The 18833-nt window shown below is 49.3% G+C and overlaps 2 protein-coding genes and 1 long non-coding RNA gene across 5 annotated transcripts in view; 2 read left to right on the top strand and 1 right to left on the bottom strand.

Annotated features, from left to right (window-relative positions):
• Nucleotides 1–18833, top strand: part of LOC140418341 (uncharacterized) — a 397355-nt gene that overhangs the window by 313154 nt on the left and 65368 nt on the right. The window lies entirely within an intron of this gene.
• Nucleotides 10980–15123, top strand: LOC140418363 (uncharacterized). The gene is made up of 2 exons (XR_011944970.1): nucleotides 10980–11126; nucleotides 11997–15123. It is a non-coding gene; the product is annotated as an uncharacterized lncRNA (long non-coding RNA).
• Nucleotides 15481–18833, bottom strand: part of LOC140421345 (uncharacterized) — a 49231-nt gene continuing 45878 nt past the window's right edge. The window contains exon 6 of the mRNA XM_072506016.1: nucleotides 15481–17453. Within this exon, the coding sequence (XP_072362117.1) occupies nucleotides 17261–17453 (193 nt within the window). The 3' untranslated portion in view covers nucleotides 15481–17260. The remainder of the gene's footprint in view (nucleotides 17454–18833) is intronic.

Genomic DNA, 18833 nt, shown 5'->3' on the forward strand with positions numbered 1-18833 from the left:
GGAGAAACCGTGGAAATGTGCGGACTGTGGGAAAGGATTCACTTATCCATCCAAGCTGGAAACTCATCGACGCAGTCACACTGGGGAGAGACCGTTCATCTGCTCAGAGTGTGGGAAGGGATTCACTCAGCCATCCGCTCTGTCCACACACCAGCGACTTCACTCCAGGGAGAGACCATTCACCTGCTCCACATGTGGGAAAGGCTTTACTATTTCAGCCCACTTGCTGAGTCACCAGCTAGTTCACACTGATGAGAAACCGTTTCAATGTCCAGACTGCGGGAGGTGCTTTAAAAGAACTGGGGATCTGATGTGCCATCAACGTGTTCACACTGACGAGAGACCATTCAGGTGCTCTCAGTGTGGGACTGGGTTCAGACGATCATCTAACCTCACTGTACATCAGTGAACTCACACATTGGAGAGGCCATTCGTCTGCACCAAGTGTGGGAAGAGATTCACTCAGTCATCCGACCTGCAGAAGCATCAGCGAATTCACACTGGGGAGAGACCATTTCATTGTCCAGACTGCAGGAATTGTTATAAACGTTCTGGGGAACTGATGCGCCATCAACGTGTTCACACTGACAAGAGACCGTTTAAGTGCTCTCATTGTGGGACTGGGTTCAGACAATCGTCTCACCTCACTGCACATCAGCGAATTCACACTGGGGAGAGGCCATTCGCCTGCTCCTGGTGTGGGAAGGGATTCACTCAGTCATCCGCCTTGCAGAAGCACCAGCGAGTTCACACTGGGGAGAGACCGTTCACCTGTTCCAAGTGTAGGAAGGGATTCACCACTTCATCCCTCCTGCTGAAACACCAACGAGGCCACAAATAACGACAGTGATTGGATTTTGCTGTTCCTCACATTCAGGACTGAACCATGTTCATTTGGGTCTCTTTCTGCTGATAAACTCCAGCCCATATACAGGGGTAATATTCTGGCTAAAAGTCAAATAAATTAGATTTGTGTGAAATATGCAGTGTGCTGAAACTTTTTAATTACTCTGACACAAGTTAGTTCCTTTTGAAGTAATCTCGCTCTCCCGTCTCTTCCATCCTCACCTCCAACAAGAAGTGTGAGGAGCTTCTTTGTGATTGAGATTGAGTAAATCCGACCAGCCGCCTCTGCTGCTTCCCTCCTTTCCACGAGCCCACCGGACCAAACTGTCTCTAAATGTCATCCTTTCCCGAGCCCTGAACCCACATCTTTCTCTAGTTTCTCTCCCATCTCCCCTCATGCCCTCTCAGGGCTCATCTTAAACATAGAACATAGGGTTTGCACTGAGTGCTGAATTTGGTGCATTTTGAGTGCTATAGTAAGAGTTTGGTGACCGAGTGAGTATAAGGCTTCATTTTTATCTAAAGTTTAGTCTTTCTTTTATTTAGTTAATTAACTTAAAAGTTGCTGTTTGGTTTAGAAGAAGGTGAATTTTCAATCAGCTTTAAACAGGCTTCTACTTGTAGGCACTTGCAGCTGGAGCTTGTTAATTAGTTAATTGGATTAGGCCAGTTTTCAGAGGCTAGATGCACAGTATAAAAGTGATCCACCGACAGTGCAGACTTTGTTTGCACTGAGTGCTGAATTTGGTGCATTTTGAGTGCTATAGTAAGAGTTTGGTGACCGAGGGAGAAAAAGGCTTCATTTTTATCTAAAGTTTAGACTTTCTTTTATTTAGTTAATTAAAAGTTGCTGTTTGGTTTAGAAGAAGGTGAATTTTCTTTTTTTTTTTTTAATATATTTTATTGAATTTTTTTTTCCCTGAGCAACATTTTTCCCGCTTACAAAACAAGCGAAACGATAACAGTAACAAAACAGAAATTTTTAAACTTTTTAACAATAATAATAATAATATACAAGTAACAAAACCTCGTACTCTATTGACCTATACTCAACTGAGCCTCCTCCCCCCTGGGTTGCTGCTGCTGGTCATCCGCCTTCCCTCTAACGTTCCCCTAGGTAGTCGAGAAATGGCTGCCACTGCCTGGTGAACCCTTGAGCCGATCCTCTCAGGGCAAACTTTATCTGCTCCAGTTTAATAAACCCCGCCATATCGTTTACCCAGGCCTCCAGTCCGGGGGGTTTCACCTCCTTCCACATGAGTAGGATCCTGCGCCGGGCTACGATGGACGCAAAGGCCACAACGTCGGCCTCTTTCGCCTCCTGCACTCCCGGCTCTTCCGCAACTCCAAATAGAGCTAACCCCCAGCCTGGTTTGACCCGGGCCTTCACCACCCGCGAAATCACTCCCGTCACTCCCTTCCAATACCCTTCCAGTGCCGGGCATGCCCAAAACATATGTGCGTGGTTTGCCGGGCTCCCGCCACACCTCCCACATTTGTCCTCCACTCCAAAGAACCTGCTCAATCTTGCCCCCGTTATGTGTGCTCTATGTAGCACCTTAAATTGAATCAGGCTAAGCCTGGCACATGAGGAAGAGGAATTTACCCTGCTTAGGGCATCAGCCCACATACCCTCCTCTATCTCCTCCCCTAATTCTTCTTCCCACTTTCTTTTTAGTTCGCCCACCGACTCCTCCCCCTCTTCCCTCATCTCACTATAAATCTCTGACACTTTGCCCTCTCCGACCCACACCCCTGAAAGCACCATGTCCTGTATCCCCTGTGTCGGGAGACGCGGAAATTCCCTCACCTGTTGTCTAGTAAACGCCCTCACCTGCATATATCTCAAGAAATTCCCCCGGGGTAACTTATACTTTTCCTCCAGTGCTCCCAAGCTCTCAAAAGTCCCATCTATGAATAAATCTCCCACCTTCCTAATTCCCAACTGGTGAATTCCCAGCTTTGAAATCCTCCATCCATTCTTCCTGGGGCGAACCTATCGTTGTTCCTGATAGGGGACCCCACCAGGGCTCCCCGCACCCCTCTCTGTCGCCTCCACTGTCCCCATATGTTCAGTGTTGCCGCCACCACCGGGTTCGTGGTGTACTTTTTCGGTGAGAACGGTAGCGGCGCCGTCACCAGCGCCTCTAGACTCGTCCCTTTACAGGACCTTCTCTCCAGCCTTTTCCACGCCGCTCCCTCACCCTCCATCATCCATCTACGTATCATTGCCACATTGGCGGCCCAATAATCTCCCATGTTCGGTAGTGCCAGTCCTCCTCTGTCCCTGCTGCGCTGAAGGAACCCCCTCCTTACTCTCGGAACTTTCCCTGCCCACACAAAGCTCGTAATGCTCCTATCTATTTTATTAAAAAAGGTCCTGGTGATTAAAATAGGGAGACATTGAAATACAAATAAGAACCTCGGGAGGACCATCATCTTAATTGCTTGCACCCTGCCCGCCAGCGATAAAGGCTGCATGTCCCACCTCTTAAAGTCCTCCTCCATTTGTTCTACCAGCCGTGTCAGATTAAGTCTGTGCAAGGTTCCCCAGCTCCTCGCGATCTGCATCCCCAAGTATCGGAAGTTTCTTTCCACTTTCCTTAGCGGTAAGCCTTCCATCTCTCTACTCTGGTCCCCTGGATGTATCACATATAATTCACTCTTCCCCATGTTTAACCTATACCCCGAAAATTCCCCGAACCTCCTCAAGATTCACATAACCTCTATCATCCCCCCCGCTGGGTCCGACACGTATAGCAATAGGTCATCCGCGTATAACGAGACTCGGTGTTCTTCTCCCCCTCTAGTCACCCCTCTCCATTTCCTGGAGTCTCTCAGCGCCATGGCCAGAGGTTCAATTGCCAGCGCAAACAACAATGGAGACAGCGGGCATCCCTGTCTTGTTCCCCTATATAATCGGAAATACTCCGATCTATGTCAACCTGTAACTACGCTTGCCGTCGGTGCCCCATAAAGTAGTCTAACCCAGCGAATAAATCCGTTCCCAAACCCAAACCTCCTTAACACTTCCCATAAATACTCCCACTCCACCCTATCAAATGCCTTCTCTGCGTCCATTGCCGCCACTATCTCTGCCTCCCCCTCCACTGAGGGCATCATTATCACCCCTAATAGCCGTTGCACGTTAACATTCAGTTGTCTCCCTTTTACGAACCCTGTCTGGTCTTCGTGCACCACCCCTGGGACACAGTCCTCTATCCTCGATGCCAGCACTTTTGCTAGCAGTTTGGCGTCCACGTTCAATAGTGAAATAGGTCTATAAGACCCACACTGCATCGGATCTTTGTCCCTCTTCAAAATTAGCGATATCGTCGCCTCCGACATTGTCGGGGGTAGTGTCCCCCCTTCCCTGGCCTCATTGAACGTCCTCGCCAACAACGGGGCCAACAAGTCCACATATTTTCTGTAGAATTCCACCAGGAACCCGTCCGGCCCCGGGGCCTTCCCTGCTTGCATGCTTCCCAGTCCCTTAATAACCTCATCGACCTCAATCGGCGCCCCCAGGCCTGCCACCGCCTGCTCCTCCACTTTCGGGAACCTCAACTGGTCCAGGAACTGCCGCATCCCCTCCTCTCCCTCTGGGGGCTGAGACCTATACAGTTCTTCATAAAAGGTCTTAAACACCTCATTTATCTTTCCTGCCCTTCGCACAGTGTCTCCCCTTTCATCCCTAATTCCTCCTATCTCCCTCGCTGCTGCCCTCTTTCGCAGTTGGTGCGCCAACAGGCGACTAGCCTTTTCCCCATATTCATACCTCCTCCCCTGTGCCTTCCTCCACAGTACCTCCGCCTTTCTGGTGGTCAGAAGGTCAAACTCGGTCTGGAGTCGTCTCCTCTCCCTGTACAGCTCCTCCTCCGGGGTCTCTGCAAATTCCCTGTCCACCCTTAAAATCTCCCCCAGTAATCTATCCCTTTCCTTGGCCTCTGTTTTCCTTTTGTGGGCCCCAATAGAAATCAGCTCTCCTCTGACCACCGCTTTTAGTGCTTCCCAGACCACTCCCACAGGGACCTCGCCGTCGTCAATGACCTCCAGGTATCTCTCGATACACCCCCTCACTCTTGCACACACTCCCTCATCCGCCATCAGTCCCACATCTAATCGCCAGAGTGTTCTCTGCTCCCTGTCCTCTCCTACTTCCAGGTCCACCCAATGTGGGGCATGATCCGAAACCGCTATGGCTGAGTATTCGGCTTCTTCCACCCTAGAGATCAACGACCTTCCTAAAACAAAAAAATCTATCCGGGAGTACACTTTATGGACGTGGGAGAAGAAGGAATACTCCCTAGCTCTGGGTCTAAGAAATCGCCATGGATCCACTCCCCCCATTTGGTCCATAAACCCCTTAAGTACCTTGGCCACTGCCGGCCTTCTTCCAGTCCTTGAGCTGGATCTATCTAGCCCCGAGTCCAGCACCTTATTGAAATCCCCTCCTAAAATCAAATTTCCTGCCTCCAGGTCCGGAATACGCCCCAGCATCCGTCTCATGAACCCCGCATCGTCCCAATTTGGGGCATACACATTAACCAACACGACCTCAATTCCCTCCAGCCGCCCACTCACCATTACATATCTACCTCCACTATCTGCTACTATGTTCTTTGCTTCAAATGCTACCCGTTTCCCCACCAAAATGGCCACCCCTCTGTTCTTTGCGTCCAGTCCTGAGTGGAACACCTGTCCCACCCATCCTTTCCTTAGCCTAACTTGGTCCGCCACCTTTAGGTGCGTCTCTTGGAGCATAACAACGTCTGCCCTTAGTCCTTTCAAATGCGCGAGCGCTCGGGCCCTTTTTATCGGTCCATTCAGGCCTCTCACGTTCCACGTGATCAGCCTCACTGGGGGGCTACCTGCCCCCCTCCCGTGTCGACTAGCCATTACCTTCTCTAGGCCAGTCCCATATCCCGCCTCTGCGCTCCCGCTCGCTCCCCCAGCGTCGCATTCCACCTCCGGCCACCCTCTCTTTAGCCATTTCCTTTTGGATTTCCGCAGCAGCAACCCAGTTGTCCCCTTCCCCCCTCACCCCCCCCCCCCCCCCCCGCTAGATCCCTATCTAGCTTGATTGCTCCCCCATATCACTTCCGTAAGTCAGCTGACTTCAACTGACCCCGGCTACTCCTGCTCGCTCCTCGGCCCCCCCGGTTTGAGGGAACTCCCATCCGCCTTGCGCCTGTTTTCCCGCCTTATTCTTTCTGGCGCGGGAACATCCCTTTACCTGACCCGCCTCTTATGGCGCAGCTCCCTTTCCCCTCACCCTCTCCTTCCCCATTCTCTGACTAGGTCCCGCGTCTCCCTCCTCACCGGCGCCCGCATTTCCCCAGTGTCCCTCCCTTCCCTGTTTACTTCTCGATTAACTTTCACCATCCCATTAACAAAAACAATAATAACAACAATAACAGTTCCCTGCAGCATCAGTCCCTCAGTTCCGGTCCAGTTTCTCTTCATTAATGAAGGACCATGCTTCCTCCGCCGTCTCGAAATAATAGTGTCTCTCCTGATGCGTGACCCATAGTCTTGCCGGCTGCAGCATCCCAAACTTCACCTTCCGTTTGTGCAAAACCTCTTTGGCTCGGTTGAAGCTCGCCCTCCTTCACGCCACCTCCGCACTCCAATCCTGGTAGATCCTTACCACCGCATTCTCCCATCTGCTACTCCGCACCTTTTTAGCCCATCTCAGGACCTCTTCTCTGTCCTTAAGGCGGTAGAATCGCACGATTATCGCCCTCGGTGGTTCTCCCGCTTTTGGTCTTCTCGCCGGGATCCGATTTGCCCACTCTACCTCCATGGGGCCCATCAGTGAGCTCAGCACCTTACTTGCGTACGCTCCACAGTCCACTCCTTCCACACCATCCGGGAGACCTAGTATCCTAAGGTTCTTCCTTCGCGCTCCATTTTCAAGGGCCTCAATCCTATCAGCACACTTTTTATGAAGTGCCTCGTGCGTCTGAGTCTTGACCGCCAGGCCCAGGACCTCGTCCTCAATACCTGACACCTTCTGCTCCACCATGCGAAGTTCAGTCTCCTGGGTCTTTAAAGTCTCCTTAAGCCCCTCAATTACCTGTAACAACGGGGTCATTACCTCCTTCTTCAGCAGGTCCACGCACCGTCTCACCACCTCGTCCTGCTCAGGCCCCCATGTCACCTGTGGTTTCTCCGCCGCCATTTTGTTCCACTCCCTCTGACCTTCTGGCTGCAGATTCTTCGGGCTGCAGCCGCCGCCGCCGGTTTTTCCCTCCGTCTTTCGGGGGGGACTCCCTTCCCTCGCGCCTCGCACCGGGTTTAACGGCCGTCCAAGTCCCCGTTGGGGCTCTTAAAAGAGCCCGATGTTCCGTCGGAGCTGGAGCCGCCGAAACGTGCGGCCAGCTCATCCCTGCCGCAACCGGAAGTCAAGAAGGTGGATTTTCAATCAGCTTTAAACAGGCTTCTACTTGTAGGCACTTGCAGCTGGAGCTTGTTAATTAGTTAATTGGATTAGACCAGTTTTCCGAGGCTAGATTCACAGTATAAAAGTGATCCCCTACAGTGCAGACTTTGTTTGCTAGGACAAAGGTTCGGCACAACATCGTGGGCCAAAGGGCCTGTTCTGTGCTGTATCTTGTCCATGAGACCCAGCTCCTGCTCCATCGACCCTATTCCCACTGAGCTACTGATCAGCCAACTACCCTGTATCCATGGATATTGTCAACATTTCTCTCTCTTCAGGTACTGTCCCTCAAATCTGCCATCATCACCCCCTCAATAAAACAAACCCTTGACCCTGCCATCCTTACAAATTACTGCCCCATCTTCAACCTCCTTCTCCTCCCAAACTCTTTGAACATGTTGTCCCTCCCAAATCCTTGCCCATCTTTCCCAGAACTTCCATGTTTGATTCCTTCAATCAGGTCTCTGCCCTGTCACAGTGAAATACAAGAGACAAACAGAATCTTACCCAGAGAGGAAGACAGTCAATCCGGGAGCTTGGATCCAACACGGATATGTTCATAAGACTAGGGGAGCAGCTCAGTCATTATCGAGAGACAACAATACCTGCTGGAGACAGACAGACAACTAAACAACACGAATCACAACACCAAGCTACCTAGACCCATATATCCAGGACAGGAAGGAGAATTGGAGACGGACTGGAAGAACTCAAAGACTCCAGACATATTAACCAAAGAAAACAGGTAGAACCAAGGAAGTTCTACCTGCTCCCTAAAATACCCAAACATCCAAACACATGGACAGTACCAGGGAAATACCACCAGACAGACCCACCGGGTCAAGACTGTGGGAGAGAAAATCCAATAGAATCACAGAATTTACAGTGCAGAAAGAGGCCATTTGGCCCATTTAGCCTGCACCGGCCCTCAGAAAGAGTACCCTACTTAAGCCCATCCCAGTAACTCACCTAACCTTTATTTGGACACTAAGGAGCCAATTGACCTTAACTCTTTGGACGGTGGGAGAAACTGGAGCACCCGGAGGGAACGCACACAGACACGGGGAAAATGTGCAAACTTTACCCAGTCACTCAAGGCTGAAATTGCTGAAACATCAACACACTGCTGCTGCTGGTTGATGGTACAGTGGTTCAATAAATATAATCAATGGATTAAAAAGGTGTGTAATATATAGTAAAACAGAAAATGCGAGATTAACTCAACAGGTCTGGTAGTATCATCGAATCCTTAAAGTGCAGAAGGAGGCCATTCGATCCATCGTGTATGCACCAACCCTACAAAAGAGCGTCCCACCCAGGTGCACTTCCCCCACCCTCTCCCCATAACCCCACTTCATCTTTGGACACGAAGGAGCAATTTAGCTTGGCCAATCCACCAAGCCTACACATTCTCGTGGGAGAAATCTGGAGCACCCAGAGGGAACCACACAGACACGGGAAGAATGTGCAAACTCCACACAGTCATCCAAGGCCGGAATTGAACCCTGGTCACTGGCGCTGTGAGGCAGCAGTGCTAACCACTGTGCCACATCTGTGATGAGAGAAACAGAGTTAATGTTTGTTGTTCCTTGTAACAGTTCTGTAGAAGGATCAATGGATTCTAAAGAAGTCCATTGAAGTCGAAATAAGACGTTTTTGTCCATTGAAGTGGTTTGACACAGGAACAAGTTTCACTCTGTGTGAAGCTCCAGTTTCATTCACACAAAGCCCACAGTCTGATTGGCTGAAGGACCAGAATCCATCCCGTCCTCCCAATCTTCCCGTTGGTCATCCCCTCTCAGACAGGAAATGAGGTCGTGGAACCCGTGCGCACGTGGCTAATGGGAAGAACTCAAAATGATGCAGTCTCAGCCAATGAGGGAGATCTGAGAGCAGCCACGCCCCTCATTCACTCCAATTGGGTGGAGGACCAGCTGCTGTCGTTCGGTCCTGCAGTCCCGCCTCCTCTTCCTATTGGTGCAAAGCTACCGTCAATCACTCGCCGGGCATTGTGATGTGGAGCATGCGCAGTGCGGCTCATGCCCAGGGACTGACGCTTGTTTGTCTCATCTTCAGGCCATGATGTTGGGTGGGGTTACTGGATTATGGGGATAGGGTGGAGGTGTGGACCTTGGGTAGGGTGCTCTTTCCAAGAGCCGGTGCAGACTCAATGGGCCGAATGGCCTCTTTCTGCACTGTAAATTCTATGAAATGTGGAGATGCCGGCGTTGCACTGGGGTGGGCACAGTAAGCAGTCTTACAACACCAGATTAAAGTCCAACAGGTTTGTTTCGAATCACTAGCTTTTGGACCACAGCTGAGGAAGGAGCTCTGCTCTGAATGCTCGTGATTCGAAACAAATCTGTTGGACTTTAACCTGGTGTTGTAAGACTTCTCACTGTGCCCACCCCAGTGCAACGCCGGCACCTACACGACCTGGTGTTTAGTAAATTACAGCATGATTTAATCAAAGACAGAGAGGAGTGATTTCTGCTGACTGGGGAGTAAGGACTTGGGACATTGCCTAAAAACTGTAGCCAGGTCACAGAACTCAGTGTGAAATGAGGAAACACTTGTTGACACAAAATCTGGGACACATTTGGAATTCTCTCCCATAAATGACAATTCCTGTGGCAATCCCTGGTGAATCCACTATCTTTCATAGAATTTACAGTGCAGATGGAGGCTATTCGGCCCATCGAGTCTGCACCAGCTCTTGGAAAGAGCACCCTACCCAAGGTCCACCCTATCCCCATAACGCAGTAAACCCACCCAACACTAAGGGCAATTTCTGGCACTAAGGACAATTTTAGCATGGCCAATCCACCTAACCTGCACATCTTTGGACTGTGGGAGGAAACCGGAGCACCCGGAGGAAACCCACGCAGACACAGGGAGGATGTGCAGACTCCACACAGACAGTGACCCAAGCCGGAATCAAAACTGGGACCCTGGAGCTGTGCAGTAATTGTGCTATCCACAATGCTGCCGTGCTGCCCCCTTATTTGTTGCCGATCCCGAATTGCTCTTGAACTGAATGGCTTGCTGGTCTATTTCAGAGGGCAGATTTACTGCTGTGGCTCTGGAGTCACATGTAGGCCAGACCAGGTAGGGTTGGCAGATTTCTTAAAGGCCATTAGTGAACCAGATCAGTTTCGACACAACCAGTGATAGCTGCATGGTCACCATTACTGATACTAGTTTTCACTGTTTTATGAATTGAATGTAGTTGTTTGGTAACCTGAAATATTCCAATATCTCCTCAGACCATTACCCTAGGGGACTCAGTAATACCCGCCCAGGCACATTCCCACTCCACCACCATCTCATCCCTGGCTCCCAACCTCCCGCTTTGTTCACAATCTCCTCCCCCCCCGGATTCACTTCTCACTCTTTGTGACCTCAATACAAACATGTTGGACTTTAACCTGGTGTAAGGCTTCTTACTGTGCCCACCCCAGTCCAACGCTGGCATCTCCACATCATGACCTCAACTGGACCGCCTTTTCCAGCTCTGGGGCTCGTACGGCGCATGCTTCAGTCAGTGCTGAGCCCCCAGCCCCCCTTCTTTCACTCCGATTGGTGGGAGGACCAGCCGCTGCTGCTCGGTCCTCTGGCCCCGCCCCTTCTTCCTATTGGCCTGGCCCTGCCGTCAATCACTCCCCGGGCATTGTGACGTTGAGCATGCGCAGTGCGGGCGGTGTCCAGGGACAGACGCTTGTTTGTCAGATCCACAGGCGTGAGGGAAATGGCGGAATGGAGGGAGAGGTGGACGGGGAGGCTCCTTGATCCCCGATGTGGCTCTGACACCGGAATAAGAAGCTGCCGGTGCCGGGTTTGTATCTGAGCGGCGGAGGCGGCGGAACCGCATCTGGAGCGAGAGGCCCGTGTTAAGGGCGCATGCGCGGTGCTCCCTGTCAGCAGGAGGAGAGAATGTTGTGAATTTCTCTCCTGGACTGACAGGGATGGATTCTGCAAACTCCTTTTACAGGGGGTTGGGAGGCTGGATTTACACAGAAAACTCAAATCAAAGATCACATCAAGTTCTAACATTGTCACTCTGTTCATCAGAACCTGAACATGATCAGAATTTGAGTATAATTGAGCTCCAGGGCAGTCCCGCTCACTGCATGTGTAGTGGGTGTTACAGTCAGATCAGCCAGGTTCTTATTCGATGGTGGAGCAGGCTGGAGGGAGTGAGTGATGTCTCCCAACACAGACAGAAAGGTCCACTTTTCTCCTGGAGTTTGAGACAAATCAGTTTTCAAAATGATGCAGTTTCAGCCAATGAGGGAGATCCAGGCTCAGCCCCGCCCCTCATTCACTCTGATTGGTTGGAGGACCAGCTGCTCCTGCTCTGTCCTCCAGCCCCACTGCTGCTTCTTCTAGGTCAAGAGATGCCGTCTATCGCAGCTCGGGCATTGTGAGCTGGAACACACGCAGTGCGGGCTCTTGCTCTGGACTCGGGTGGATAAGAGGAGACCCCAACCCCCCCCCCCCCCCCCTCCACCATAAGACCCATTGATTTTATTGTCAGTCTGCAGACAGGAGCTGGAGAACTGAACCCAGGCAGAGGAGAGGGAGGGAGAAAACTGGGAGTGGAGGAACAAAATGGTGCAGATGGGTTTGGATTTCAGCCCAGGGAGGAGGGAGAGTGTGCGGGACGGGGATTTACGTCTTTGACTTTGGTAATCACCATTTACAGGATATTCGAAGGGGATGATTTACAGACGGGCAATTCAAACTAAGCATCGCATCAAGATTCAACAAAGTCACTCGATTATCAGGACCTGAATCTCATTGGCCTTTGCATGTGGAAGGAGAAATGTTTGACTTCTGTCTGGGAAAAGATTTCAAACATCAATGTGACTGAAAAAGCACCGAGACCCACACACACACACACCCGGGTGTGAGTGATTCAGTGAACTGACTGTGGAAAAAGCTTTAACCAGTTACACAGCTTGGACATAAATCACACCAGTCACAGGGAGGATAAACCATACACGTGGTGTGTGTGTGGACAAGGCTTCAACTGATCATCGAACCTGGAGAGGCAAAAGGACACCGGCACCATGGAGAAACCGTGGAAATGTGGGGACTGTGGGAAGGGATTCAATTACCCATCCCATCTCGAAACTCATCGACCCAGTCACACGGGAGAGGCCGTTCACCTGCTCCGTGTCTGGAAAAGATTTCATTCAGTCACAACACCTGCAGTCACACCAGCGTGCTCACTCCAATAAGAGACCTTTAGAATGTTCTGACTGTGGGAAGAGCTTCAAAAGCAGAAAGAAGCTGATGCAACACCAACACACTCACACTGGAGAGAGGCCGTTCACCTGCCCCATGTGTGGGAAAGGATTCACTCAGTCATCCACCCTGATCAGGCACCAGCAGACTCACACTGGAAAAAGGCCATTCACCTGCTCTGTGTGTGGGAAGGGATTGACTCGGTTAAGCACCCTCGCTGCACATCAACGTGTTCACATTGATAAATGACCTCTTGTTATGAATGTGAGAAGTACAAGTGAGGTGCAGACACACCAACGCACTCGCGTTGGGGAGAGGCTGGTCACCTCTGTGTGTGAAAAGGGTTCACTCAGTCACAGCACCTATTGTGAGAGCAGTGAGTTTACATGTGATTGCAGGGGTGGGATTCTGCTGTTCGTTACTTTTATTGTTTGTTTCTGCTGATAGTAAACTCCAGCCCCATCTTGGAGGTTATTGAAATTTTAGATGAAGACATTCTCTCTGTGTCTGCGTGGGGCTCACCCCCACAACCAAAGATGTGCAGGGTAGGTGGACTGGCCACGCTAAATTACCCTTAATTGGAAAAAAATGAGTTGGGTACTTTAAATCTATTTCTTTTTAATTCTAGATGAATGTCAGCTTGGTCAGCTGTTGAGCAAATACACAGTGTTATGTTCCATTTTTCTCCAATGTAAGAGGAGATTAATTGATGTCCTGTTGCGGACTGCTTCATTTTTGGGCACTTTTCTAATCCTACATTATTTCAGATCTCACAGCTTCAGTCACTCTTGTGGACAATTCCCAGCTCTCCATATCTTGCAGACTGATGATAATCATAATCTTTATTATTGTCACAAGTAGGCTTACATTAACACTGCAATGAAGTTACTGTGAAAAGCCCTGAGTCGCCACATTCCGGCACCTGCTCAGGTACACTGTCTTTCGGGACTTGTGGGAGGAAGCAAGTGCACCCGGAGGAAGCCCACACAGACACGGGGAGAACGTGCAGATTCCGCACAGACAGTGACCCAAGCCGGGAATCAAACCTGGGACACTGACGTTGTGAAGCAGCAGTGCTAACCACTGTGCTACCATGCCGCTCATGAGACTGTGTTACACTGTCAGTGTGCTCCTGTACTGCTCTGTATTTAACAGGAGCCTGCAGACTGATGAGACTGTGTTACACTGTCAGTGTGCTCCTGTACTGCACTGTATTTAACAGGAGTCTGCAGACTGTTGAGACTGTGTTACACTGTCAGTGTGCTCCTGTACTGCTCTGTATTTAACAGGAGTCTGCAGACTGATGAGATTGTGTTCCACTGTCAGTGTGCTCCTGTACTGCTCTGTATTTTGCCTGTAATAGAAAATGACTGAATTTCTGTTCCAGTGGAACCTTTGCTGTTCTGAAATGTGGGTGAATATTTTTGTGCCTCACATCCTTGCTCATATTGCTGCAGTTGGGTGGAAGGGGATGTGTAAAGAGCTGGTCTCTGTGTGGAAATGTGAACCAAGGAAATGGTATCTGTGTGTGTGACAGAAACACAGCCTTGTACTCACACTCAGAACAAAGATATCCTTATGGTGAGGGTTTGAAAGGGTCAGATCACAAATGTAGTGAAAAAGTTAAATATAAGTATCACCAGTGTAGCTGCAGCTTGTTAGATCAGAGCTGAGAAATGGGAGCTCTGAATCTCTATTATCTCTGTTTCCCAGAACAAGTAACTCTACTCTCTCTGTATTATTGCAGAACTGTTAATAACGTCAGTAACAGACAATCTGTTGTTGGGAGTTTGATTCTCTGGTGTCTGAACCACAAGATTCAATGTTTAAAGTCAACAAGATGAACAAGGAAAGAGATCAGGGCCCAAAACTCCAGCTGGATATTCACAGGAGAAAGTCTGTTATCAAACACCTCGAATGGACAGAACAGAGAAAAATCCCAACTGTCAGAAATTCTCAAATCATTTGTAAATTTCTTTCAAATGTTGACAGGTTCCTGCAGTCAGTTTCCATTCAATTGAAATTAATGAAAGATGAGAGACTGGGTTGGAAGCAGAGCTGGGCCCACTTGTACTGGGACCCCAAAGCCAGACATCACTTACTCTGACACAGCAAATCCAGGGACCACTCACACTGAGACACCAAATCCAGGGTCCATTTACACTGAGACACCAAGTCCAAGGGCCACTTACACCGAGACACCAAATCCAGGGACCACGTACGCCGAGACACCAAATCCAGGTGCGGCTTACACCGAGACACCAAATCCAGGGACCACTCACACTGAGACACCAAATCCAGGGTCCATTTACACTGAGACACCAAATCCAAGGACCACTTACACCAAGACACCAAATCCAAGGGCCACTTACACCGAGACACCAAATCCAGGGACCACTTACGCTGAGACACCAAATCCAGGGACCACGTACGCCAAGACACCAAATCCAGGGACCACTTACACCGAGACACCAAATCCAGGTGCGGCTTACGCCGAGACACCAAATCCAGGTAACATTTACATTTTGAAGTTGACTTATGGGTACAGATTGTTTGCAATAAATCCCCAACTTTCAATTAAATCAGGTTATACAAGATTTAACTATCTGACAGAATGATCACTTTAAATGGTAAATTCAAAATATTTTTAAACCATTAAAAGGTAACACGTTGGGGGCAGCATGATGGCACAGTGGTTAGCACTGCTGCCTCATGACACCGAGGACCCGGGTTCGATCCCGGCCCCGGGTCACTGTCCGTCTGGAGTTTGCACATTCTCCCCGTGTCTGCGTGGGTCTCACCCCCACAATCCAAAAATATGTGCAGGGTAGGTGAATTGGCCACAGTAAATTGCCCCTTAATTGGAAAAAAATAATTCCGTACGCTAAATTTTTTTTTAAAAGGGTTACAAGTTGAAAGATAAAAAACAAAGTTGAATGAACAGTAATTGACAGAGAAGTTTATCTTTAACAATTAAACAGACTTCTTACAACTTTCCTCAGTTGAGCAGACGAAAGACATGAAGTAATAATCCCAAAATGTGGTAACATGTTAACAAAATGGTTCATCAAAACATTAGTTTTATCCCCTCAGCTCAATTTTTCTAATCTCTAATTAGCCAAAGTGTCAAACAATAATTGGTTAACTTAATAGACTGCTGATTTATATTTGGCCTGACATCTACTCGTGTACAAAATGGCATTTTAATCTTTCGTGACAATGACTCTGAAGTGAATTAACCTGAAAATAGTTGGGTTACGTTAAAACCATTGATTTGAAAACTACCAACACAGCGGAGTGAAGTGATTCGAGTTCTGTGACCAGGCTGCCGGTACAGATGGCAATGGGTGGCCATGTAGAGTTGACAAGAGACTCTGTGAAATATCAATTTAGTATTGAACTGAAAGTTCATAATTTTGTGAATGAGTTCTTGGTGATTCTTAAGAAAAAATCCTTCATGGGATGTGGGTGTCGCTGGCTCGGTCAGCATTTATTGTCCATCCCTAGTTGCCCTTGAAAAGATGGTGGTGAGCTGCCTTCCTGAGCCGCTGCAGTCCAACCATGTTAGGAAGGGAATTCCAAGGTTTTGATCCAGCTGCAGTGAAGGAATGTCGATATAATTCCAAGTGGAGATGGTGAGTGACTTGGAGGTGAACTTCCAGGTGGAGGCGTTCTTGAACCAAAGGAAAACATCACAGACGATGCTTTCAAAAAGGGACATCACAGCCCCAAAGATCAGTGACATGTCTGAAGGTATTTAAATGCCAGCCATTTATACGATTTGTTAACATCAGCAGGAGCAAACCAAATATTATCAGACTAACAATCCCAGGTGTGATTAACACCAGCGAAACTAATGAATCCAACCCCTGCAGTTACTTATGAACTCGCTGGTGTGTCAGCAGGTTAGATGGCCGAGTGAATCCCTTCCCACACACTGAGCAGGTGAACGGCCTTTCCCCAGTGTGAGTGCGTTGGTGTATCACTAGGTTAAAGGACTTGGTGAATCCCTTCCCACAGTCGAAACAGGTGAATGGCCTCTCCCCTGTGTGAGTTCGCTGGTGTATCAGCAGGTTCGATGGGTGAGTGTATTCCTGACCACACACAGAGCAGGTGAATGGTTTCTTCCCAGAGTGAACCCGTTGATGTGCAATGAGATTGGGTGAAGACCTGAACCTCTTTCCACAAGTGGTGCAGCTGAACGGCCTCTCCTCGCTGTGTGTTTGCTGGTGTTCCAGCAGATGGGAGGACCGAGTGAATCCCTTCCCACATACAGAGCAGCTGAATGGTCTCTCCCCAGTGTGAACGCGCTGGTGAGCAGTGAGGTTGGATGAAGACCTGAACCTCTTTCCACAGGAGGTGCAGCTGAACGGCCTCTCTTCGGTGTGGGTTTGTTGGTGTGACTGGAAGCAGGATAACTGAGTAAATCCCTTTCCACACACAGAGCAAGTAAATGGTTTCTCTCCAGTGTGAATGCGTCGGTGGTTTTCCAGCAAGGATGGATAATTGAATACTTTACCACAATCTTCACATTTCCATGGTTTCTCCATGGTACTCGTGTCCGTGTGTCTCTCCAGGTTGGAGATCAGTTGAAGCTTCGAAGACACACAGAACACGTGTACAGTTTCTCCCCACTGTGAATGGTGATGTTTTTTCAGACTGCGTACCTGGTTAAAGCTCTTTCCACAGTCACTTCACAGGAACACTCACACCCGGGTGTTATGTGCGTCTCGCCGCTTTTCCAGTCACTGATGCTTGAAATCTTTTCCCAGAGACAGAACAGACAAACATTTCACCTTCCACGTTCAAATTTTGATGATGTTGAGGTTGTAATGGATTGAGTGATTCTGTGAGAGCTCGATGTGAAGTTTGTTTTGAGTTTTCTGTCAGCCAATCCTCCACTTCCAATATCCTGTAAAAAGAGTTTACAAAGGTCATCACTGTCAGTCCAGGATATAAATTCTGAACAGACAATTCTAGTTTATCTGGAACATCTTTTCCTCTCTTGTTCCCCCAAAGCTGTAAATCCCCGTCCCCCACACACTCCCTGGGCTGAAATCCAAACCCATCTCACCATCTGCACCATTTCTTTCCTCCACTCCGTTTTCTCCCTCCCTCTCCTCTGCCTGGGTTCAGTTCGCCAGGTCCTGTCTGCAGACTGATAATAAAATCAATGGGTCTTATTGGGGGTTTGGGGCCTCCAGCAGGTGTTCATGAATCCTCCCCGCCCACCTGACAGGGTTTCCTTCCTTGCCAGAGATCAGAGTCCTCATTGATTTGAGTGCAAAGTGTGAGCACATATTTCTTGTCCCCCTCCCCTGTCCTGTGATGTGAACCATCCTCCAGTGTCTGAAGCAGGATGGTGCCCATTAACCTGGGCCTGTTCCCGGGAGGGAGGGAGAAACCCCGTAGCTGCAAACCAGGGAGCTGACAATGATTGTGAAGGGTTTGTGGATCCACAAAGTGTTTCCAAATCCTCCCACCCACCGCCTGACGCTGACTTCGCTTCTCCAGGACAAACAAGCGCCGAAATCCATGTCCAGCAGCCACACTGCGCATGCTCCGCATCACAATGCCCTGGGTGTGATTGACGGCAGCTGCAGACCAATAGGAAGAGGGGGCGGCATTGGAGGACCTAGCGGGAGTGGCTGATCCTCCAACCAATTTGAGTGAATGAGGGGCGGGGCTGATCCCGATCTACCTCATTGACTGAGACTCTCGACAACGCGACAACGCAGAATCGCCGAGCAGAAACTTATAGCCAAGTTCCGCACACGAGTGCGGCCTCAACCGGGACCTGGGATTCATGTCGCATTACATTCATCCCCCACCATCTGGCCTGCGAAATCCTACCAACTGTCCTGGCTTGGTACAATTCACACCTCTTTAACCTGGGGTTACCCCATCTCTGGATCTGTAAAGATTTAATCACCTGCTAATGCTCGCATTCCAAGCATTGTGTGGCATCTTTGAATTTGTCTATATATGTGTTTCTGGAACAGACCTCTTCATTCACCTGAGGAAGGAGCAGCGCTCCGAAAGCTAGTGACATCGAAACAAACCTGTTGGACTTTAACCTGGTGTTGTAAGACTTCGTACTGAGACTCTGCATCATTTTGAGTTCTTTCCATTGGCCACGTAGGAGCGGGTTCCAAAACCTCATTTCCTGTCTGAGTGGTGTTAACCAATGGGAAGATTTGGTGGACCGGATGGACACTGGTCCTCCAGCCAATCAGACTGCAAACTTTGTGAATGTAGATTGAGCTTCACACAGATTAAAACTTCTTCCTGT

Source organism: Scyliorhinus torazame, chromosome 5, assembly GCF_047496885.1.
Source record: "Scyliorhinus torazame isolate Kashiwa2021f chromosome 5, sScyTor2.1, whole genome shotgun sequence".
Classification (NCBI taxonomy): Eukaryota; Metazoa; Chordata; class Chondrichthyes; order Carcharhiniformes; family Scyliorhinidae; genus Scyliorhinus; species Scyliorhinus torazame.